The following is a 25,715-nucleotide window of genomic DNA, read 5'->3' on the forward strand; positions in this document are numbered from 1 at the left end:
GCGGCAAAGTACTTTCAAAACATTGCTTGTTAAAGTTTACTATAATTGGTGGGACATGCAAGATTCAGATCATATGGTAGAAAGTTTTCTTCGGTAATAAAGGAAACGGATAGCTTTCCTGCTTCATGATATATATACCAGCTCGATCGTCTTAATGTACTTCTTAACAAAATTATTAATTAAATATGGTCTTGTGCAGTGCCCCCTTCGATATGCTCAGCAGTCTGAGTTCGAGCAGCTCGAGCAGTACCGCCTGCTTTCTATTGTATATATTTGTGTGTAAGATTTTGGTTGTATACTCTTGTTCTTTTAACTAATTGAAAGACAGTACAATTCAGTCTTGCCGTTGCTTCACCGCTCAACCGTCACGCACTAGCGCTATTCATGTCACACTTGCTACCTCACGCTATGTCAAACCAATTATAATAATTCTTGTCTACGCCTCTAAAAAGTAAGTAAAATTTTTTATCTGTGTGCACCCAATGGAATTACAAATAATTCGTATTAAGTACACAATTAATTAACATAGCATTAACATACCGAAAACAGCACATTAGCAACACTTCACATCGCTTTTCCCCCGCTAATAATGAGTTCAATATTACGGAAGGACATACGTACGTACATACATACAATATGGTGGTTTTGTCTACTGAGGTCAACGTGATGACGTTGCTTATGTCTTTGATGTTATAACAGACCAGCTCGTGATTTATAACCAACCAAAATTTATGTAAGCGTGTACAACCAACTCTAAGATACCAAATTGCTGTCTTTATTCTTCTTGTATTTGGAGGAAGTGGTAAAGTTCTCTTCAAAGCAAGATGTCAATTCCAGAACACTAATCTCCTGTGTTTCCTGACATCACATATACAATGATGTCAGGGCAAATAGATGAGATGAAAATAACAGAATCTTGGTAAATGTTTATCTAAGAACAGATATAGATGCCTTTATATAAGTACAGAGTTGTAGCAACAGGTGTATCTTCTACCCTTTACACCCGTTGCGCAGTTGTTGAGCACATGTTGAAGGGTTAGGGTTTGATGTTGAAGACAGTCAGAGGAATCAGATTTCTCCCAGCATCGCAAGTTTGCTTTGTGAGGTATAGGGTATCTTGAATGGCGCTAAGTTAGGTGAGAATTAGAGGACACGGTCTTTAAATGACAGTACGGTCTTCTCCAAGTTTCGTCGTCTACCTGCAGCCGCAGTGTAAAGACTTGTACAACACAAGCTTTGACAAAATCCAAAATATACGCTGGTTCACCTCGGATTCGGCACGGATTTCAGCACTGAAACACTCGTGATCCCGCGCAGAATCGACGCGAATCCGATGCGAATCCGATGTCGGCCGAGATATTTTGTCGGGATGGGCTCGGGGAATTGCAGGGATTTCAGCATCGGACCGATCTCGGGATCTACGTGAGAGCACGAATACAACTCGGGATCGTCGCGGGCTGGACTAGGACTAATTTGACCTCGGGATGAGCTCGGGATAGACGCGAGGAGTGCTAAACTGATATTTGTACATATCACAGCTGTCTTTAATTAAATAAAGAAAAATATACGTACTATACCGTTAGCATACTTACTATATTCTAATAGAATATCTAGAGTATATAGTATCCTGTCTATTTATTTCTCTTCTCTCTCAATGCCCGTGTGGATGTTTTGCTTATTTGATCTTCTACCTTGGTCTCTACATTTGTCCGTTAGGACCTTAATAATTCTCGTCCACTCGCATCTTTCATCTTTTGACGGGTATTTCAAAAAGCAGTGACCTGCAACAGGAGAATTCATGTTCTGCTTTTCCCTATATGTATTATACCTGTGATATAGATTCAGCATACACGTACTTCGTATAGCCTTCAACAAAGCCCTGCGGATTGGCTGCTTCTCTTTGCTCCCGTAGGCGCTGGATACCGCTTGTATAGACTTGGGAAGGAGCGCATCCAAAAGATTGCGAGCTAACGCCTGCCTATTGGATGCGCTCCTTTCTGCCTCTACCAAACTTACCCTTTCAATCTTGACGCCAAATGCTGCACAAACAAAGATGGTCAATCAATGTTAACACACAGAGAATGATACACACACACACACACACACACACACACACACACACACACACACACACACACACACACACACACACACACACACACACACACACACACACACACACACACACACACACACACACGCACAAACACACACACACACACACACACACACACACACACACACAAACACACACACACACACACACACACACACACACACACACACACACAGACACACACACACACACACACACACACACACACACACACACACACACACAAGCACGCACGCACGCATCAGTATCTTCTATAATAAGTGCAATAACCATACTAATGCACTCACTAATTCTGCAATTATTTATACATACTACTCACACACATGCACACACAGTGACACACACACAACAACAACAACAACAACAACCACAATAACCACAACCACAACAATAACCACCACCACAACAACAAAACACAACTGAGAGGCATCAATAGACTCATACTTTCGTTGCTGTGGGCATTTTGTGCTGTCGCTACCTAACAGTAACATCATGCTACTGGTATATCAGCTTTCACAAAACGTACTACATTATACCTTTTTTCGACGTTCTGTAAGAAGGTCCAAAATCTGTCTTACATCTACCATTACAGCACTGAGTTGCTCGGCCAGGTAGTTCATTGTAATCTATAATTGACAAATCAAATGCAGCTGTAAACAGGCTCAATACTGACTAATACATTGCCAAAGTGCATACAATGAAAGAGAAAAACAAGCAGACGGGAGGAAAAACAATCACAAACCCAACATTAGTGACAAAAACAAAAACACTATCAACATACTTTGACTATGCACACACACACACACACACACACACACACACACACACACACACACACACACACACACACACACACACACACACACACACACACACACACACACACACACACACACATTGAATGAACAGACAACCATGTGCACACCTCTTCAAAATTTTGCACACAGTTGTTGGATTTATCTTGCAATACCTAGATTGGATATCGTTCAGGTCAGCAATAACAACCTAGCTAGTACAAACATCGGTGAGCTTTAAGTTTAATAAAACACAGAAATTAAGATGTGCAAAGACAAAAGTGCAACTTTGTCTGCATATACATTGCACGTACAGGGATGTTCCCAGGATGTTTGGATGGCACGGCGGAAATAACCACGCCCACCTTAAATTTTGGTTTTGCCCATTCCCATTTTTATGGTTAGCCCACAAAGGCTTTGATGCAGGTTTGCTTACGCTGAGATGCCACAAACTGCTGCCACATAATGCTCAGGCACAAAAGGAACAAAGTGGGTATCTTTTTAAAAAAGTTTTACTCTGTCTTAGTTTACTGTGCTTGACCACATCATAGCTATACTAATGCGAGTGGGAAAACTTTTAGACCTCAAGAAGTTGAGAACCTCCCTTTATATAGGATAGAAAGGCCAGATATCTACAGACTTCGTTTGTTGCTTCGTTTGTTGCCATCAGATACTGACTTAAATAGTGGGCAGAGTGCAAGACAACCGCTGTTTATCGTTGAGTACTTGTATTACAATTAAGTTCATACATGGCAGTCTTTGTCCTAATTGGTCTTATCTTCAAACCAATCATTCCAGGAACTACTTGTTAGTTACCGGCACGTAGCCCCTACCCAATGAGCGCTCTCGTAGACAGTTCAATAATATCTGTATTCGGCCAAGTGCCTGCATTGTTTAGTTATTGCACACATACTGTAGTTATTGCACACACAACGTAGTTATCGCCCGCTCTCGCAATTATATAATTATAGCATGCTTGCCATGGGACTGTCCCTGATAATGAAACCTTACACTAAATCTTACACTAACCACAACATCGCAACAACCTACTTATGAACTACATGATCAGCTACTCGAACGCTCATTGGGTAGAGCCACGTGCCGGTAACGAAGTCGGTTATCACCCTTGTTCCAGAGCAACATCATATTTATTGGCCCGAGCACCGTTTATCGCACTCGCCTACGGCTCATGATATAAACCGTGCTCGAGCAATAAATGTGATATTGCTCTGGAACGCGGGCGATTACCTATGCTGAGCCTGAAACAACTTCCCACTTTTCAAAATACAAATACAAGTCCATTGTCTTTATAGCTAATCACTGCCTACTCACACAGCAAAGCATGGCGGGCCTGTACCAAGTGGAAGCCAAGGCATGGCGGAGCGCCGTGCCTTTTGTATGCTGGGGACAACCCTGACGTACATATGAATACATACATACATACATAAATACTGCACATACCTTTATTCTGTTTCTTTTTAAAGAGTATAAACCTCGGTCTAAAATGCTTAGTTACATGACAACTGTACTTAGTTACATGACAATTAACAATGTAAATAAATTGTTAATGACTACAGAACACATGAAGTAAGTACAAAAGATAGTAAGACAACATGAAGTAAATACAAAGGTGTTATGCAGCAGGAGCAATCACACCTGCACCAACAGTCTGTCAATAGGACCACTAAAATGGTTCAGAGAAACTAGAGTCTGGTGTATCTTCAGTGTCGGCATATTTGATAATAGAAATTCATTACATTCAGAATAAATGGTATTATGCGTCATGTAATCCAACTTGAACACACTTCTCTCAGTAAAGGCCACCTCACTGTTACATGATTTATGACAAATTTGTTTAAACAAATTTATCCAAATTGAAAAATTCTAGACATAAATGCTCAAACAAACTGCTCACAATGTCAAACTAAAATTATTACTGAAGTCAACATTTTAGGTGAGAAATCATCTAATGTCTGTAAATAAGCAAATTTAATTTAATAGACACAGAAATCAGCCACTGAAATGATACATAATGACATACAACTACACTGTACGTAGAAAGGTACCCAGACAGATCAACCAAAGAAATACATACATACATACATACATACATACATACATATATATATATATATATATATATATATATATATATATATATATATATATATATATATATATATATATGATCTACGTATATGATCGATAGCCTCGTCCCCAGACTCACGTGAGCCTGGGGGCTATACGATCAATACATGTGACAAAAACACACCTCAGCAACCTGTACATTCTGCATTCCATTGTTTGTAGGATTTTCTAGGACATTCTATTGGAAATATTCATGCACACACACCAAGAACACTTAAACAAAAGTTGTACACTAATCAAGATCTCGTTTTCTAACATCCTACTTGAATGAGACAAGGCCATTTTCTTTGATGTATTATGTCCAACTGAGGTTAGAGCTGCGGCATCTTCCTAAGCAGAAGGAATGCCATTATCAATTAATCAATAAACCCTAAGCAGGATCACGTAGATCTAGCTCGAATAACAAACCAAAAACCTGACCAAAGTACATTCATTATTGCATATTTCAGATCTCAACCTAAGTGTCCTTTTTGCCCTCTTTTGGATGTGTTTTGCCTCAGTTGCAGCTATTCTCTCTAGACAAACCACTTGTATAATATACAATGGCAGGCTAGCAATAGACAGAGACAGAAAGTTGAAACATAGGCTGAGATCCAGAAGACCAGAGTAAGACGCGATTGACACGAATAGACACTGTGTGTTTGATTAATTAATTTATCATTCCTTTCCTCCTTTCTCCATCCATGCCATCACACATTCATTTGTTCGGTGACGTTATAGAATATATAAAAAAGCCGTCCTAACTAAACTAACTTACTGGTAGCAACTTCTACCACTCTATCGGGGTAGAAGTACTTGTCTGGGCTCCAATAGCAACGTACTCTTTGACCCACTTCAATAGAATCAAATGGCTCGTCAAAATTTTCTTCTAGGCTTTTTATCTTTCATGTATTGGTCTTCGTCAATCTGCTCTTCTCTTTATCTTCTGGGAACTCGACTCTAACAGTTGTTACAACTTCCGAACTGTTTCCTAAAAACAGCCAGGCAAAAATGAATGAAATCCTAGACAGATAAAAGAAACTTATAAGAGAAACGCTAAAACACTCTGTCGCCCCAGGAGAAGGTTTCCCGTCGAGTATAGTATTGTAGTCTTGTCCCATTTGTAGCCTTGCTTACCAGACCGTATCTATATCAATGTGCTCGCTGCTATTGGCTGCTAGAGAAAACCACGGAAAAATGACGCGTTTACATTCATTCGTGCCATTCATTCTGCTTTTGCTTGTAACGATGAATTTGTACGGAACATAACACAACACTGTTGACATCGTGAAATTTAGCTAAAGGCTTCTAACGCAAACCACAGAATATGATAGTTTGATTTTCAGCGCCAACTCCTCCCCCTTTCGCGCTCCAAACGTCTGGCCACGCGAAACTACACATGTACAGCAAACCACACGAAAGTAATTAATTAATGAAATTGATCAAACCTTGTTTCATTACTCCAGAGATCCAAAACGATTTTGAAAAACAACCACTGCGCTTCAAGATGACTCAAATGTGCGGCGGCACTGTCTTGACAGATATGCCGAGCAGGCCTTCTGTAATTGGCTGATAACAGAAAACACTAGCGAATAGCCACTCGTCAACTTGTCTAGTAAATATATATAGCGCGGCGTCGAGCGATTCAGTCAGTTGCAGTTCGCGGCACAGACTAGCATGACGGATAGAGGTGACGATTGTTTGATACAGCAGCCACCGGCTTGCAGAGGGATCATCGCCAGAGATCGACTCGTGTGCGTGAAAGATCAAGGCCGTGTTTCCACTAGCTTCACCTTACACTATTTAGCTTAAACAGGTTTAAGAACTAAACCAGTTCAAGAAAGCGACTGTTTCCACTAGGAACTTGTACATCCCGGATGTGCAAAACAAACCGTCTAGGAACGCCTTATTTTGAAGTTTTAGGCTGCCTTGTCGCCGAGTCAGAGAACCTGTTGGCTATCACTGATTCAGCATCTGCTAGTAGGAATTTGCATGACGATGACCAATGACACCGTTTTGTCTCTTTCCGTAGCTACTGATTTCTTTCCCCTAGTTAACGACACTTACATCTTTTAGGGCAATCTTACACCAGCAAAATAGTCAATATCATCAAAACGACATTGTTGGGAGCCATCAATACAAGCGCGCTACTGTCACGTGACAGTTAAACCTAAACCACTTTGCTAAACCTACTTTGAAGGGGATTTAGGAAAACAATTTAGGTTTAAAAAGTACTTGTTTAGTGCAGGTGGAAACAGATCAATTCTTAAACCAGTTTAGTTTAAACCACTTGTTAAACCGGTTTAGGTACTAGTGGAAACGCGCCACAAGTTGCTATCGCGAATACTTAAATATTCCAGAAAAATTGCCAAAGCGTATTCGATCAAGAGTACAACGGATTGATCAGTCGTCAAGTGCTCCTGCCATCCAGTTGTTAATGACTCTGTTCGGAGAGTCAGTACAAGAAAACACACCTGTTCAGAATACAGATTTGTTGCTTAATTAATCTAGTTAATTGTTAGTGTGTTTTTGCGTGTCAGTAACCGACACACCTACGCGTACCTAATTAATTCACTTGCTTACTGCCTGCAGCAGCATGTGTCCCAGAATTTTCATTTTAGAAATGACTGATGTAGTGCAAGATGACCTCGAAAGTCATTTCCAGACATCACGTGAAGAACAATTGATGGAAGATGAGAAACATTCTATGAAACACGTTGCTGACAAGTCTGTTGACGAAGAACCTGCCCTAGGAGATCTCCAGAATAAAGAGCCTACTATGGAAGACTTCCCTAACGATCACGATGAAACTAGGGATGAAGAAAACTCAAACCAACAGTTCTTTGGATTTGATTGTAATGAAACAGATCTAGATGGAGTCAAGTTCAATGAGTTTGTGTATCCTGGATGTCCGTTGTCAGTTGGGTCAAGCGCTTTGCTTTTGATGTTGTTTGTGCTTAAGCACAAACTGACAATGAAAGCAGCTGCTGATCTTGTCAATCTGCTAGTTGCCCATTTCCCTTCAGATCACAGAGGGCTTACTTCCCTTTACAGGTCAATCAATTTTTGCGTGTCTTTTAATTAAGTGAATTTAAGAATTTGAATTGTCGGCATGGTTCACTTTTGTTTAGGATACGAAAGTTTATAACCTCTATGTCTAGAAGACCTCAAACCGAAGCAACCAAGTTTTGTTCCCCGTGCAACCAAGTTCTTATTGATGATGCTCCCAGCTGCAACTGTCGTGAGTGTCAAGAAATATCTGTACCTATTTACCAGTTTGTCACTTTAAGTATCAAGGATTCTCTTCGACATTTGTTTTCAGGTAGGTAACCTAGCTTGTGTTGGAGAAGTTACCAATGTCTGTATATGATTAAGTTATCATCATGGTTCTCAGAAAAACAGTTTTGTGATAAACTTGCAACAAGATTTGCACATAGAAGAAGCCAATCAGACATGCAGGATGTCACAGCTGGGAACATATATCAAAATCTTGTTGCTTCTTATCTCTTTCACAGTTCTCCATAGAACGTAACCCTGACTTTGAATACGGATGGCATCACAGTTTCAAGTCATCAACTGAAAGTCTCTGGCCAGTGTATCTCAATGTGAACGAGTTGCCACCTCATTTAAGGCACTTTTTGTATTTCTTACCTTTTAAACTTTACCATTTTAAAATTAAAATTATTGTTTCGGATTTTCTATCAAGTAAACAATTATCTGTGGTCTATGGTGATTGCCGTACAAGCCAAATATGCACCTTTTTCTAAAACCGATCTCGGAAGAACTCGTACACCTTCAGTCAACAGGTATAGCAAGATTTAGAACATGGTTTTACTATACTGCTAACACTACAGATTGTTGATTATAGGCGTTTGTGTTGACACTCCCTATGGCAGCAAGCTATGCAAAGCAAAACTGTTGTTGGTGCCATGTGACTTGCCTGCACGGGCCATGCTAATGAACATAAAGTTGTTCAATAGCCAGCAGTCCTGCTTGTTTTGCTTGCAATTAGGACAGACAAATACAACAAATCATCTGCATCGATTCTGGCCGTACAAAAAAAATTTATGCTTCGGAGTACTGATTCTATTTGGAGACATAGCAAAGAAGCATACGATACCAACAAACCAGTAAGAAAAACTTGAAAATAAGTTATTATTTGAAACAATATCTCAATGCATTGTATATAGATCCACGGAATAAAACGCATCCCCTTTCGCTAGAATAACGTATTTTGACTTGGAAAATTCCTGTTGCATCGACTGGATGCATTGTGTGCTCCTGGGTGTAACACAAACTCTATTCAATTTATGGCTATCGAAAGAGGGCTTGAAGCTGACACCTTCAATGGCAACAAACATTGTTACGCCTCTGCAGTTAAAAAGAAATCTATTTGACACTTGATTGCTCCTAGGTAGCATTAACAGATAAACGATTGCTGACAATATCAGTTCCTGATTTTATAAACAGAATACCCCGTTCGGTAAAAGAGTGGACCAACTGGAAAGGTACAATCAAATCTGCTGTAATGGGGCCTAGAATCAACTAGATTTTTCTTATGTAGCAAGTGATTTTCGCTCCTTTTTGTACCATTTTGGACTTCCAGTTCTCAGGGGTGTTCTACCTACGGATCAATACGTGCAACAGGGATACGACTCTTGTCTCAGGAGCTAATCAGTGTGACAGATGTGCAGACGTCCAATCAGTACCTAGACATCTTTTGCCGTCAATTTGGACAATTTATGGTGCGGTGCCTGATTGATGTTATTATGTCGTGCTCAACCAGCTCAGTCTGGTTTGTAAAGTCTATTATAAGTATCGGAAGCAAACCCTGCTTCAAAAGTACTTAGACCATCACGGCTGTCTAGAAAGAAGACATGACTTTACGAAGGATCCGAGTAGATCCCAGAAGCACTATTTCCTGTAAGCGCTGCAGGTTGTGATGACCTGGAATAATGTCCAGCCGCTTTGCAATACGTGCGTGCACTGTGCCCAAAGCTCCCAAGACCACCGGAACCACCAGTGTTCGACAATGCCACATGCGGCTTATCTCCACTCGCAAGTCGCTGTACTTCGCCAACTTCTCAGCATGTTTCTTGCCAATGTTACCATCAGCAGGACAGCTGATATCAATAAGAAGACAAGTGTTTGTCTTTATATTTCTGAGACAGATGTCTGGACGATTGGCTTTGATCTTCCTGGCAGTAGGGATGGTGGTATCCCGCATCATAGTAATGTCATCCTTATTCAGGAGCCTATCAGGATGATGCTGGTACCATCTGCTCTCCACTGGAACCTCAAAATGACGACAAACATCCCAGTGAATGATGGAGGCCACCTGATTGTGTCGATCAGTGTAGTCCGTCGGTGCCAAAGCACTACAGCTTGCCACAATGTGGTCGACTGTTTCCAGGCCTACACTGCACATGCGGCATGGAGGACTGACATCACGATGTAGAATCTTGCGCTCATAGTACCGAGTCCGAAGAGCTTGGTCTTGAGCAGCAACAATCAGTCCCTCAGTTGCAGCAGGAAGATTCGCTGCCTTTAGCCATTCGTAGGTCTCTTTCATGTCCACAGGCGGTTGCTCAGTGGGACGGCGATACTGCCCGTCCATAGGCTTCCCGCTCAGCACCGCACACGAAGAGAACTGCAACACGTACGGTAATGTCTTGCATCTGTTTCAGGCACTTGCTCGAAGCCATCTTCAACCGAGATGGATGCATTCCTGTGTAAGTTCTGCGACTTGTCGTTCGAAGCAAGACTCCTCCGCAGCTGTGCAGTAAAGCGACAAACCATGCGCTTGATCGAGTGTGAAGATTTACAGAGTCACACTCCCGTATCATCTGTATGAAAGGATCAGAACTGTCAGCAAGGTAACAGTTCAGCCTCACAATACAAGATTGATATGTCGACTCAATCTGTTGTAACCTCCTACCCCCATCAATGCAAGAAGCGTACAGTCGGTCAATGTTTGCAACAGGATGGTGGACACTGTGCATAGAAAGGAGATTTCTGGTCCGTCGATCGAGCTGCTGCAGGTCCATGCACCCCCAATGAATGACGCCAAAACCGTAAGTGAAAACCGGTAGTGCAAACCCATTGAAGGCTAGAATCTTGTTCCGACCGTACAACTCAGTTCGAAGAACGACCTTCACTATGCGCAAGTACTTACGACGGGGTCTCTCTCTCATCATGCTGTGCTGAATACCGTTACTCTCATCTACACCCAAGCACTTGTAGACTTGACCCTGTTCCAGACACTTGATGGTGTCCGTTTTCCTATCGTCACTCCAGAGTTGTGTCCAGATAGCCTGCCGTTGACAAAGTGTGCAACAGAACATTTGTCCAGACCAAACTTCATTTGGATGTCATCAGAAAAAGTACGAACCGTGTGCAACAACCCATCCAACTGATCAGAGTTTCTGCCATACAGCTTCAGATCATCCATGTAAAGTAGATGACTGATGAGCTGACGTCTGGCAATCTCACCATGCCAAGTTCTCATCCGGTAGCCGTAACCGGTTCTGTTCATCTCCTTGCTCAGAGGATTGAGAGCCATACAGAAGAGAAGTGGAGAAAGTGAGTCACCTTGGAAAATACCCCTCCTGATCTGCATAAGCCTTGTCTTGATCGTACGATTCCCGCAAGAAAGCACCATCGATGTCCTCCAACTCTTCATCACACGTGACAGGAACCCGAACAAGTCTGGACTGATCTTATGTAGCTGTAAACATTGGAGCAACCAACTGTGTGGCACGCTGTCATAGGCTTTCTGGTAGTCCACCCAAGCCATACTCAAGCTCTTGTGCCTGGTCATACAGTCTTCGGTAAGCAGCTTGTTGATCAACAGCTGATCCTTTGCACCAAAAGATTCCTGTCGACAACCCTTCTGCTCCGGAGCCATGAGGTTGTGCAGTGCTCAACCAGATCAGTCTGGTTTGTAAAGTCTATTACCAGTACCGGAAGCAAACCCTGCTTTAGAAGTACTTAGACCATGACGGCTGTCTAGAAAGAAGACATGACTTTACGTATTATTATTTGTCGTGCTCAACCAGATCAGTCTGGTTTGTAAAGTCTATTACAAGTATCGGAAGCAAACCCTGCTTCAGAAGTACTTAGACCATCACGGCTGTCTAGAAAGAAGACATGACTTTACGAAGGATCCGAGTAGATCCCAGAAGCACTGTTTTCTGTAAGTGCTGCAGGTTGTGATGACCTGGAATAATGTCCAGCCACCGTGCAATACCTGCGTGCACTGTGCCCAAAGCTCCCAAGACCACCGGAATCACCAGTGTTCGACAAATGCCACATGCGGCTTATCTCATGTGTGTGTGTGTCGTGCTCAACCAGATCAGTCTGGTTTGTAAAGTCTATTACAAGTACCGGAAGCAAACCCTGCTTCAGAAGTACTTAGACCATCACGGCTGTCTAGAAAGAAGACATGACTTTACGAAGGATCCGAGTAGATCCCAGAAGCACTGTCATTATTATTATTATTATTATTATTATTATTATTATTATTATTGTGATTGATATTATGCCTCTCGAGCCTCTATCATGCATACCTGAATGCATATGGTTCTGTTCATGATCTGCTCCTGGCTACTACTGCATCAGTTTCCATCTCTTTACAGTTTGCTGTTTGATAACTCCCATATTATATCTTTCTCCATGTCTGTCAGTTTGCCTTCCTACACTACTTTAATTGCCACTGTAACCTGAATATACCTCATTCATATGTCAATCTAAGTTACTTCTCTCCTTCCATGCCCTCTGTTGTTTTAATTGCCTTGTCACACCTGTCTGTTTCCTTTCTTTCTGTTTGTTGGTCTGTTGATGAACTTTTACTATTGTTTTGGTACAGGAAGATTGTCATCGACAATGAATATTCATCTACTTAGGCACCTTCCCCGCTGTGTGTACAACTGGGGACCTATCTGGGGCTACTCACTGTTTTGGTTTGAAAACCTTAATGGCATGATAAAAAATTTCATTCATGGTACCAGACACGTGTGTAGCCAGGTACATGTATTAATTCTACCATCACATTTGTTGCCTAATACAGGAATTATGTAATTAGATAACCAATTTTGTGACACTTTGAAGTCTGTTTCTCAGCTATTGCATAAAGACTGGGACCAAGTCTTTCCACCAACAGCCTTGTCGCTTGCAAACAATTCTGGCTTGCTCAAATCAGTGATTACGTGCAGGTTAATTTACGTTTCACAAGACCATGTGATGATTTACTGCAATTAATTCATGACTTAATAATTATAGAACAGCAAGGGTACATCTGGACAATACAATACAAATGGGACAAGGTTTACACAAGAAGGTAACCAATCACTTAATTCACTAAATGGAAAGACTGCAAGACGCTCAAGTGGCACCAATCTTGGCTCACTATCTACGTGTGGCTAGGGGTAATGGGATTTTCTATTCCAAGAGTTATGGACGGAGAAAAGTAACTCATACGCAGTCAAGTTGTCCAACCATCATAGATATGGAACAGTTCTTGAGTTTGTTGAATGCCAAGGGGTACTGTTCGCCATCATTGACACTTTTGAGAAGCTCCAATGGCCACTCACCACAGTTGACTTCTGGTCTTTTAATCTGGACGAGCTAGTTGTTCCCAGTCAGAGAAAGACATCAACAAGTTATTGTTTCAGTCAATGACATAGAAGAAACAGTCGTTTTTATAGAAATGGTAGGTTCAGATATCTCGTATATTTCACTGGCGCATAACTCTATTGAACATGACTAGCTGCGTGCACGTGCATGCTGCTGTAAATGCATAGATGGTAAGTACAAAACTACTTATAGTTAGAAGCTATGACAATAATGGTTTGATACATTAACATGCAGCCACTGCGTGTATGTGCCTGGAATTACATGTGTGACCACATTGAGTTGAAAGATCTCTTCTCAGCTCATCTCCTTCCAACATACCCCAACTACAGTCTGTGTATAGCATTATTATCAACTATAGTATATAAATAATTAGTAATAGTAGAGATTAATAGTAATAATTAGTAATATAACCAAACAATAAATTTAAAGATGCACTGGTAACGTAGTACAAGCACAAAGTCCCCAAATTGTTCAAAACCATAATATTTAATTCAGCAGAGAAGCCATTTGGATAATTTTCTTCAATTTTCTTCCTTGCAAGTTTGAATCTCTACCAGTAACAGATAATATACAAATACAGGGAGCTAGCTACCCACACATATAGTCGTTAAAATTACATGTAGACATTTGTTTAGGTAGTTTCTTGAAGATAACTAAACATTGCACACCTGACTGGCACAGACAGTTGCTTCCTAGAGTGATCACGAAAATCAGCTTCATGGTCTTCTGATTGAGTTCCTTTGATTTCTTAGATAAACTATCTGAAAACTCATTGGCCATAAAACCTAAAAACCAAAACGTTTAAAGACTATAAAGGTATACACGAGATATGACTGCCAGACTTGAACAACTGTTGAACACTTCTTCTCTTATAGAAAACTATACAAGTAATTAGAGAGACAACAGCAGAGAGGCATACATATATGTATATACAGACAGATGACCAAAAACAGACAGACAGTCAGACAGACAGACAGACAGACAGCTCTCACATATGACAGTGATTGTATCGTAGACTGCTCTACCCAGTTTTTTCAGCCACTAAGCTCCGGGTAGTCTGCATTGTTCTCTTTAAGTGTGATGTGTTGTTTGTTTTTAAATATTGAAATAAATGTTATTTGACAGACAGACAGACAGACAGACAGATAATTTATTCTCATACAGATTCTACTTGTACATATGCTAGGATTTTTAAGTACACATCAGTCCTTGGTTAATTGACAGACAGACAGACAGACAGACAGACACTGTAGCTCTCCAAAGGCGTAACGCAAAGTTTCTCATCCAGAAGATGAACCGCTCACGAAGCTAAGAAAATGTCCTTTGTGACATACATAGTGTCCAATTGCATGCAACTTAAGTTGATAATTTTTAGAGATTTGTGTGGGTCTAATTGATATATAATGGACTTTCGTATCTATAGCTTGTAATAGTTCATATGTATGAAATATAAAGATTTGACAGAGAGACAGACAGACAAACTTTCTCAGGTCGAAGTTCTTGGACAAAAACATGTAAGAGCTTGCAATTTCATGAAATATTGACAATGGTGTCCAGTTTTTTACAAGAAATTTGTTGAATTTACATGCTAGAGATGTGAGTAGATATTGTGTTTCATTAAAAATCAGACAGACAGAGAGACAGACAAACAGACAGACAGACAAACAGACAGACAAACAGACAGGCAGACCCTTGTGAAGTCATCGTCATCTCTCCTCACCGAATACAGCTGCAATTGAAGCATCTCTAACTGATTTCTTTAAAGTTTTAGGACCCTTAATTAATTAACGTTTGATTGATAATCATTGTGTTTTACTGATTTTAGTCACCTATAGCTTGGACGTCTTAGTTAGGAGCTAGACGATTGTTAATTAAAGTAGACTTTAATGTTCCAAATATGTTATTGTTTAACAGACAAACAGAAAGGCAGACAAATTGACAGACAGAATTAAGATCCGTATGGGCTAATTAAAGTAGTATATATACCATCAACACACACCATGCAGAACAATTAACATACCTTGAGTACTCCCTAAGCGAAGCAACATTCCAGGTCGTTCAATTCAATGAATAAAAAGTTGGTGCGTTCCAAACAAAATCCACGTATGAAAACTCACGGATTTGAAAATTACGATCGATGCAGCTACAGATGCTACTAGACGCGCTAAAAACAACTGAATCTTTAGATTACCTCATGATGCCTGAAACACCTCCAGACTCACCTGAAAACGAAGAAAATAAATCGATCCAAAAAGCGGATCGAGCGTACGCGGTATACCTATAACGCCTCGATGGATCCATCACTGAATTCTGCATGAATACACGATCGAGCATCCACCTCGAGATCGTCTCTTCTATTATTTGACCAACGGCGGAAACCAACGTAATTGCTAGCCTCGCCCCAGACGCAGTGTGGATTGCAGCCCGGATGCGCTGATCACCACTACGTCTGGTATGGTACCGCCTTTCTGGGCGGAAGTAAGTATGTAATCAAATTCTTCAGCGCGTGTGATACTAATGCTATTAGCTAGGAACTGAGCTTTCCATTGGACTTTGACGTTGTTCTAGCCTCTGTACTTGTCAATATTGCGATTTTAGGCCGCTGTCAAGCGTTAGTAAGAGATTGCAGCTACTTTAGAGAGCGTAGCGGTAAAATGGAAGATCAGAAATGGCAGTTGCAGTGAACGATACGCCTTTGAACGCGTACACAGGTTCTCAGTTGAAGCTGCAATGCGTCATATGCCTCTACTGCAATGCATTATAGTGCTGCCTATGTACTGCACGATGTCCCTAGGGACATGATTAACGGTGACCGTACCATACCAGATGTAGTGGTGATGGCAGCGCATCCGGGACTGCAATCCACACTGCGTCTGGGGCGAAGCTACGTAATTGCCACTCGGGTAAAAACGCCGCGTTCTTTTTTAACGTCAAAGATCGAAAGACGTATATAGAAACGACGATGTCGATCGATCGAGCGCGTTTAACCTCGGAGTACAGCAGGGCCACATTCCTACGTTAGTTTCGGATTGAAGCAGGAAAGATCTCGGGACCCGAGTATTCACTTCAAATCCTGCTCAATTCCTGTTCATGCCCGAGATTTCCACCTCGGATCTGGGGTGAGTCCGAGCGCCTTTTTCTCTCGGGTAGTGCACTGGTGAATCTTAGTTAGGGTAGCGTTGGGTTTCTTTGCTTGGCGGTACACCTGTTTTGAACCGAAAATGAGTGCGATTTCTCAGTCGCTTAGTCTCTGCTTTGGAAAAGTTCGTCATTTGGTGTGCGGAGACGCTACAGCATACTACCCTCGGCCTCCCAGACCCGTGTAGCGCCGATACAAAATCGTCCTCCAGGGGTCTGGGATGGTACCGCCTCTTCTCAATATATTGCGATTGGTCCTAGGACCAGCATTAGTGTTCAGTTTCATAATGCATACCTTTCCAATTACAGCTGTAATCAACGAAGACATCTCATGCATATCTGCTGTCTACCAAAGACTACGCTGTACACAAACGACGACTTTTAGTGCGCTGTTCACGCAAACTCACGTCCCTACACGTCGTGGTTTGTATTCAGCGCCTGTCAACGGCAGTAACGACACCTACTAGAGCCGTTTGTTCGAACCGATGCTCCGACATCTACACTAGCCAGCCAGCTGCATTCTCAACGACTTCATGATCACGTCTACTACACAGAGTCTAGCGGAGAATTCACGGCGAAGTTTTGTCGCGATTTCGCGGCAAGTTGCATCGAATCCGGACGATCGAGTCACAGCGGATGCGCGTATCGCGAATTTTCATCGCGAATTCGAAGCTCCACGCGCGACTAGCAGCTACTCGCAGCGGATTCACGGCGATCAGACACATGCCGATCGCGTCCGCGAAACCACTAGTAAAATAAAGTGATTCCTAACGTCCCGTTCGCGTTCCCTAATAACACACAAATGATAAAACCGTAGCTACTGTAAACACAAAGGTACCCGTGCAGCAGGATGCGACAAGATGTTCTAGCGCGACACGTCTTCGTCGTTCTTGTATTACGGCCGTAATTGGAAAAGTTGTGTTAAAGTTGTGTTAAACAGCCAGTCACAGTACACTGAAAAACCCAAATGCAGTCAGTAAGTGTGCATCCTTGCCTTGTTCATAAAATTCATCATACGGATTCGGCAAAGGTTCCTCCCAAGGTTCTCTCAACCTATCCATGTTTGCCACTAAAGCTGTGCGAAGAAGTCACGCTCCAAGACAACCCTGTAGAAGGCTGCATTGTGAGTGATACAATCCAGTGTCCTTTGCTCCTGCTCTGAACACCAGTCATGAACATGAACACCAGTCGGTGTTGCCTAGACGGCCCTGATTTGGTTCCTCTAGATGTTCGGTCTCTAATACACTATCATCTTCTCCACTTGGAGTTTCAAGCTCGTCTGAGTCTACCTCGGGTTCATATAAATATGGCAATATCTGCTAAATGAGAAACCTGCACTCTCTGACATGACCGCAGAACACAGTTTTAAAGAACCGCAATTATGAAACCAGTGCTAAGTGGGGTGCCGACTAATTAGAAGAGTGCCAGTGCAGTGCCAAAGGCTCACCGCATGTGTAGCATCTCATACACATATGACAAACTTTTCCAAAGCATAGATTGAGAAATCGCACTCATTTCCGGTTTACAACAGGTGTACCGCCAAGCAAAGGAACCCAGCACTACCCTAAATAAGTTTCACAAGTGCACTAGACAAATAATAGAAAAGAAACACATCACAATAAGTTTGGGGTCCCAGTTTGCTTTATTAAATAAATCACAACTTGCTACCATATGTCTCATAATCCTTACCTTGAAAATCACACTGGTATCCTATCGGTCTTTCTTGCTAATCAGCAATGATTTAGTCCGAAAGAAACATACGGGTACTAAACACGCCCACACAGGACATTTCAATGCTTTATTTCTCTGTTATGGTAGAAGACTCAAGTCTACGGTAAACGGTTGCTAGGGGTTGTGTCATGACGTAACAGCTTTCATCTGGGAGATTTTTGATTTTGGTGAGAGTTCTCTTTTAATAATGACGCCCCTTAGAGGAGCTAGTCGAAATTCACGACTAGCTAAAACTGGCGACACAATATTACACGAGCATTTAATAGTATAGCCAAACGATGCTGTCTTACCTTGCTCACGTGACGACTCTGAAGATTTCTATTACCGTACTCTTTAGTCTCCTAGCTTCCTAAAGTTACAATTTACTTAAAACTGTCCATTGTCTCGTGCTGCCGTCCTGTCAAGTGCCGTACAGTACTGCTATCAAATGATGCGACAGTGCAGCAGCTTATTTCTCTATACATCTTAATTACGCATTTCTGAAAAAGATCAAGGACTGCTAGAAATGGGAAAGACGACGAACAATGAACAGTTGTGCTGAGACATAAAGTTGGATCTTTCAGTTGTATATATAGGAATCTATTATTAGATCATCGTACGAACGGCCTTGCAAAAAGCTGAAATGACAACCAACAAAGTAGAGTAAGAGATAAGTGTAAGAAGTCCTGTGCATAGCACGCATGTGCAACGTCACAACTGTGTTACTAATCGCAATTATCTGTAATAATTACAAAGTGGCGCCCTTCGCGTCTTGGTGTGAAATTATATGCAAACATTAGGCACACATGATGTCCCTGCGATCGCTGGATGAAAGGTATACTCGTGAACCTATTATATACAGTAGAGTACAGACACTCAGTTTGCAGTCGTAGCTTTTATAGAGTGCATATTCACCATTAATGTGAAATTTTCTAATACCTGATGAATAATACTGTGTGCAATGTCATCTCAACACAAACAGAACAATTAGCAAGACTAAAGCCATAGGTCCATCGGCCGACCAGCAGCCATTGTCAGGTCCACTACATGGCCATGCACATTGGAATCTTGCTCGGCAACAGATACGTGTACGGAACCTCCACCGTCTTGTTTCTCTCCCTGATTTGCCTCTCGATATCACGCAGTCGGCGCTGAAAATTCACGACGGCGCGATTGGACGCAACATCGCCAAAGTATCCTTCGGGATACTGACCAAGACAGCCCTATGAACAAATCAAATGCAATTAGAGAACTGAGGCCTCAACACTATTATATACATTACTTAAACTGCTTGCAAGTTGATTACCTCGTCTTTTCCAATTTGACTTAATGTAAAGGCGATGGCTGCTTGTGTAGCTGCAGCATTGATATCAGGCAAGGCGCACAGAATGGCTTTTATATCTATGCGACCTTTATCTTTAGGAGGTGGGCGGCGTAGAGACATTGGCGCGTTTGGACAGAAGCCAATGTAATCAACTTGCCCGTTGTTGAGAGCGGCTTGTTGCGTGGTAGCAGCAAACATGATGGCCGTCACGATGGTGACGAGCTCGTTTATACCTCCAATGAAGGTAGGAATGCCGTGCTTTTTCTCGCCGTTGCCGGAGTCGAAAGGCAGACCGGAGTTGTTGAGCTCTTCAATAAAGGATTGCAGCTCTTCATCACGCCTGACGTCATCATCACAATTGTAACATACAGAAATGATCTCCTCGACAAAAGACTTGGTGGCGTGCCACAGCATGAGACCATCGTCTCGATAGTGGTAGTTGGGTAGCTTTTGAGTATCAATCACTCCTCGCTGAGTGAGAGCAACGGGCAACACCAGGTCACGGAAATCAAATTGTTTGTAAGCCTCTAGGGTTGTAGAAAAAACGTATGAGTGTATATCTAAAGTTAACCAGTCACTTGCACTGTTGATAGAACATTTACTCCTCACACAAACAGATGCATGTAGTGACTTACTTTTCAGTAGCTCATCTATTCCTTCTGTACCGACGGATAGCAGCTTGCCAAGCGGTCCGTTATTGCCAATGAGGTGTTCACGAGTCAGTTTGCACACGCTGACGGTGGTTCGAATACACGGCTGTAACAGCTTGAAGACAGGATGACAGGAAGCCAAGTTATGGTACATTGATATTGCCATTGGTTCGAGGACAAAATGAGTCAAGAATAGACGAGAAATCACTTGGTGATACTATACGGTAGAAAAGAAAATTTAATAACACATACAAGTATATTGTCTAAGACAACTCTCACACTTCATGCAAACTCTGACATGCACACATCTATTCACAAAATTTTTAAACAAAAAATCTTACAAATTGGATTGATTATTACTTGCTTGCTCCTACATATACAATACTATTTTTTAATATTCATGTTGCTATAGTAACATACTTGAACATCTGCATTTTTAAGAAAAATCTTTGCATAGAGCCAATCATTTGAGTTGTCTTGTGGAGTGAATATAGGTGTATCAGCAGTTGGTCCGTGGCTCAATTGAATGGCTATAGGAGTAAATTCTCCAGCCGCTGTCACTAGAAACAGACCCATGGCTGGAGCTGTGTAGGTCCTGAGCTGAGTAGTAATACCATCTAGTACAGTGTAGTCAACCATGTAAACATGACCAGCCTGAAAAGACAAACATCTTCTGTTACAGATTCCGTATTTAGACTGCAAACATAATCATGTACTGTATTGTTCATATATGCAACTGTATTACAGTAAATTTGTTAATAGTATCGCAGATACAAACCAGAGTGGCTTAATTTTTGAAGATCAAGCAGGCAGGCTAGAAGGTTATCTTATTACAATAAAGAATCTCTACACACTACAATACATGATTTTTCAATAATTACAGAGAGCGTTTTACAAAAACTTTCAACTATTTCAATGTAGGCAGGCAGGCAGGCAGGCAGGCAGGCAGGCAGGCAGGCAGAAGGCAGGCAAAATGAACAGACGTGCAAGAAAATGGATGAACGTGCAAGCAGGTAAGCAAGTAACCCGTTGTCTGCCTGAATGGGTGACTGTCGTGCAAGTACGCATGCACTCACGAAAGAAAACTGATGCCAATAGAGTACGCAATGATGCAGATAGGAAAGACACATCTATATCTAGAATGTGGAAACACAATGGCATTGCCAACTCGTAAAAATGCCAATGACAAAGAAAAATGTATAGAATATTTAATTTTTCTAGGTACCTGAATCTCTTGTTGTAAAGTTACTCCTCGTCCTAGTGATCCTCGGACAGTAAAGTCAGTGACCGAAAACATTTCTGGCAATCCTTGTGTTCCCACACGTTTGACGAGCAATGGGTTAATGCCTTGCAAAAATTGTCGGCCAAATTCATGATCATCTTGCCAAACATCAGCAACAATCGGCCCACCGTTGATCTACAACAACATTAGCTACAACACACTTGCGATATTTCGTGACATCAAACAGTTCTTTACCTGTACACGCAACAACTGCCTGTAGTCAGTTAGTTTGCTAGCTGTCTTGTTCACTCCCAAGAACGGATGCAGCATGAGACAGTCACTGCCTGCCTTGAGAGGGTCAGACATGAGACGGTGCTGTTTCTCACTCAGTTGAAGTTGGATAGGAAGTTGACCGATCTGATCTATGTTGACGGTTGATGGCTGTGTTGGCACCTTCTTCCAGCTTAGCAAGCTACGCCATTTGTGCAACTCGACAGTACGTGATGCTCTAACTTGGCCATTGTCTTGCTGAGCAAAGGTTGCTATGAAATAGAAATTGCAATAAAAACAACAATTATACTATATATTTGCATCATGCCTCGTCCAGTCTTGATTGTGGTTTCTCCCTGAATCCACTGGTAGCAAGGAAATTCGAATGTATCTCCGTCTTTTTCGACGATCACCTTTTCAATGTAGCATGCAGCATTTTCGTGAGAAGTGTAGGAGATTTTGATGGCAATAACGTTGCCAATTTCACAGGACTGGGACATATAACCCAGTTATCATTCAAAAGACAATCAAAAGGTATATTGTATGCATACCGTGCCAATAGTCTCCCCTCCACATCCTGACCCAATCACTCCGATCAGATCGATAGAATCTGTTCTCTTCTTATCGCCAACAATTACACAATAAGCAGTCGCTCCTACCGAAGAGCCAGAAAGTTTCACTCCCTTGACGTTGACTGAGTAACACGTGTCTGCAATTGCTTCTACTCCGTCTACTGTAGTTGGTGTAGTATAGTTGCTGTTGACAATTTCACGGAATCGTTTGCGGCCTTCAAAGCTTCCCGATGTTGCGGCTTCCCTGAGATGAGCAATTGATCGATAATCATAAACTGAATCTGCTTCATCTTCGACGTGTAGGGAAGCGGGCTGATTCATGAAATTGAAACGAGTGCGTTCGGTGACTGCCGGATGAAGAGGTTGAGTTAGCGTGATGTGCGCGAGATCTACCCAGGGAAAAATTGTTCGATCCCAAGGTAGAGATGGGTTGTAAACTTCTTTGTCATCACTGCTTTCACGGTTGCGAATTTGTATCTGCAACCGATACTCAATTGTTTCCTTCTCCAAACGAGAAGCAAATTCCTGTTTCAAGTAGTTTGGAGAGCGAGTATCGGTAGGACGAGGTCCTCCATTCCTGTAATAGCAAAGAACACACAAGTATGTACGTGAAAGTTGATAAATACAACACAAAACATTAACAAAAGCGATTACCAGGGAAATTTTTGATCTTCGTCATCAAGGAGTCCACTTTCAGGACCATCATTAGCGGGTACAATACGGTAGCGGCAATGACGTTGGATGCCATCTAGACCACAGTATTTGTAGGTCATTTGAGCATAGTAGTGGACTTGATCGTAGGAGCTCGGACCACGACGCATCATGTTGACAAGATTTCGATAGCTAGAGACCAAAGTTGATTACAAACACAAGACCCATGCCACGTATGTCTAATCGATAACTCGATCTTGACCAATTACAAACAGGGAATGACGAGGCAATCAAAGATTAGAAAACAGTACAGAACGTGCGATTTCACAAGAGCGGGCATTATACAGAACACAAGTTACAATTGCTTGGTAAAGTACAGTCTGTTCTGCATGTACTTACTAGCTACCATTCTTCTTCAAGTAAGCTTTGTACTTCTCAAGATCTCCACTGAGAGGACCCTGGACTAAATCATCAAGAGCGGGGCCATTACAATAGAGCAGACCCTCTCCAGAGAAGAAGGGCAAATCCAGTGGTCCACCCTCATCAACATCAGCCAGTTTGATTGCGACACCAAGAATGTCCATAGCTCGGTCATCAGTCCCAAGAGCGTTGGAGTGACGTAGTCGAAGTGGATATACACTTCCAGGGTTAAAGATTTCGTTGGGTGGAAACTGACCATTTCGTGCAACAGTCAGTGTTCCAAAACCTCCCACACCAACCATGTTTGTAGACCTTCGGCCGCACTTGAGAGATGCTTCATAATATTTTGTCCAGATTGCATTGGCTTTCAATTTCAAGTGCTCCTGGTTGGCCAAGAACATAGCGCAGGGGAGATTCTGCAGACAAAACATTGTAATAACAAACTCTAGAATAACAAAGATATCAAATCTTACAGGAAATTCATTTTCTCTAAGACGTTTTGCTTCGTTTTGTCCCACCATCTTCTCCAGTTCTTCAGAAGCTTTGTTGTACCCTAAAAATTGTACATAAAATTAACAGAGTAGTACACAGAGCATTACTAACAGAGATCTGTAGTTATCTCGTGTTGCAAACATTTTGCAAACAAGAGGACAGGTGATACAAATAAAGAAGTCAGCAACGACACAGTAAAACTATTGCACTCACATTGTCCAGGAGGTAAAGCACAAGCCATTGTCGAGTCCACAGATAATAGATTGCCACGGAGAAACTAATGTTGTCTACGGATAAAAGATCTAGTAGAATGGCAATAGAGCAATCCGTTATATAAGCTGCGAGACAAGTCTGCTTGCCAATGCGCGATACTCATCGACGAAGTGATAGACGCTTAAACCATATTATTGTCCAGCGATGTTCAACCGACAACTGCCATCTGTGTACTTAGCGCAAGGTGTACTGGCAAAGCAAGGTGTACACACAACAAACGGATTGCGACACAACGGCTTCTACTTTTTACCGAAAAGAGCCGAGAAGCCACCGATTTGGGTGGCTTCATGCTACTGCTTCCTCAATTGTCATCCGACTTTTCGGTTACTGTACCGCAAAGACCAATTTTCAATTTCACGTTGTCAAATCAAATGTATATAGATGTGCTTCTGTTTACCATAAGTGTTACAAACGTTGATTAAAGCCAGAAAAGAGCGCCAACTTATTAAGAAACTATGTGCAGTAACATGTCATCATACGAACGCAATTTGTACTAATCAACAGAAGAAACACGTCAAGCTAGTACGATTGTTTGGCTTGCATTGACAAATATGTTCAGAGGTATTAGAGTATTCTGCGTGGAACAATAATGACGTTGGAATTGCTTAGGATTGCGCATGTATCATCTGCAATATGCCATACGGCTCTGATTTCCAACGGTTTTGATCTAAACTTGACATCAGCGACGTCTGTTCGAGTTTGTAAGACTTTACTGCACTTGATTCAGACGTACAAAATAATGATAATAGTTATTCCTGGTCCGTATTACACTCAATACAGGCGTAACGTATTCTACGACTTTACGTCGACGTCAAAAGGCGTCTGCGAGTGAATACGGTGTTGAATATACCCACATCGTACATGATTTGGCTATAGAAATATTTATCACATGTCAGAGCCATATACACTGTAGCCAAAATATTTTGGCTTTGATACATTGCGCCTCAGTACGTTTTCCTTTCTCCATAAACAATTTTATCCATAGACTTTGAGATTCTCTGAACCCTGCTACTTTTGTGTCTCAGACTGTTAGAATTCTTTTGCTAACGTGACAAACACGGGCATCTAGACCCAGCTGACCTTCGATCTCTTGCTTACGCATGTACTGCTATTATTTTGCTTACAGCATAAAGGTAGTAGTATGCAAATATTTTATGAAGGCAAATTCTCCACTAAAGTTAGCAGAGTTTTGCCAGGTCATCAAGGATTGCTGAACTAAACCGATGTACTTTACGTTGAAAAGTGCATCTATGAGAAGACCAGTGCATCTATGGTTTTAGCTGTCGCCGAATTGCCTTTGAAGAAGCTAGACGGTAATGATC

The 25,715-nt window shown here is 41.7% G+C and overlaps 2 protein-coding genes across 2 annotated transcripts; both read right to left on the minus strand.

Annotated features, from left to right (window-relative positions):
• Nucleotides 1–1,531: 1,531 nt before the first annotated feature.
• On the minus strand, nt 1,532–2,711 carry LOC134183860 (uncharacterized). The gene is made up of 4 exons (XM_062651422.1): nt 2,653–2,711; nt 2,561–2,594; nt 1,857–2,039; nt 1,532–1,781 (listed from the first exon to the last, which is right to left on the minus strand). The coding sequence occupies exons 1-4, from the start codon at nt 2,701–2,703 to the stop codon at nt 1,636–1,638; spliced, it is 414 nt and encodes a 137-aa protein (XP_062507406.1). The 5' UTR covers nt 2,704–2,711; the 3' UTR covers nt 1,532–1,635.
• Nucleotides 2,712–19,348: 16,637 nt separating this feature from the next.
• On the minus strand, nt 19,349–24,403 carry LOC134184571 (allene oxide synthase-lipoxygenase protein-like). Its single transcript, XM_062652304.1, has 12 exons — nt 24,334–24,403; nt 24,102–24,181; nt 23,608–24,044; nt 23,212–23,400; nt 22,537–23,134; nt 22,314–22,476; nt 21,971–22,257; nt 21,719–21,910; nt 20,914–21,147; nt 20,479–20,710; nt 19,826–20,370; nt 19,349–19,742 (listed from the first exon to the last, which is right to left on the minus strand). Exons 1-12 carry the CDS (start codon nt 24,359–24,361, stop codon nt 19,563–19,565), a joined length of 3,165 nt encoding a protein of 1,054 aa, XP_062508288.1. The 5' UTR covers nt 24,362–24,403; the 3' UTR covers nt 19,349–19,562.
• Nucleotides 24,404–25,715: the final 1,312 nt, after the last annotated feature.

This window comes from Corticium candelabrum, chromosome 9 (assembly GCF_963422355.1).
Source record: "Corticium candelabrum chromosome 9, ooCorCand1.1, whole genome shotgun sequence".
Lineage (NCBI taxonomy): Eukaryota > Metazoa > Porifera > Homoscleromorpha > Homosclerophorida > Plakinidae > Corticium > Corticium candelabrum.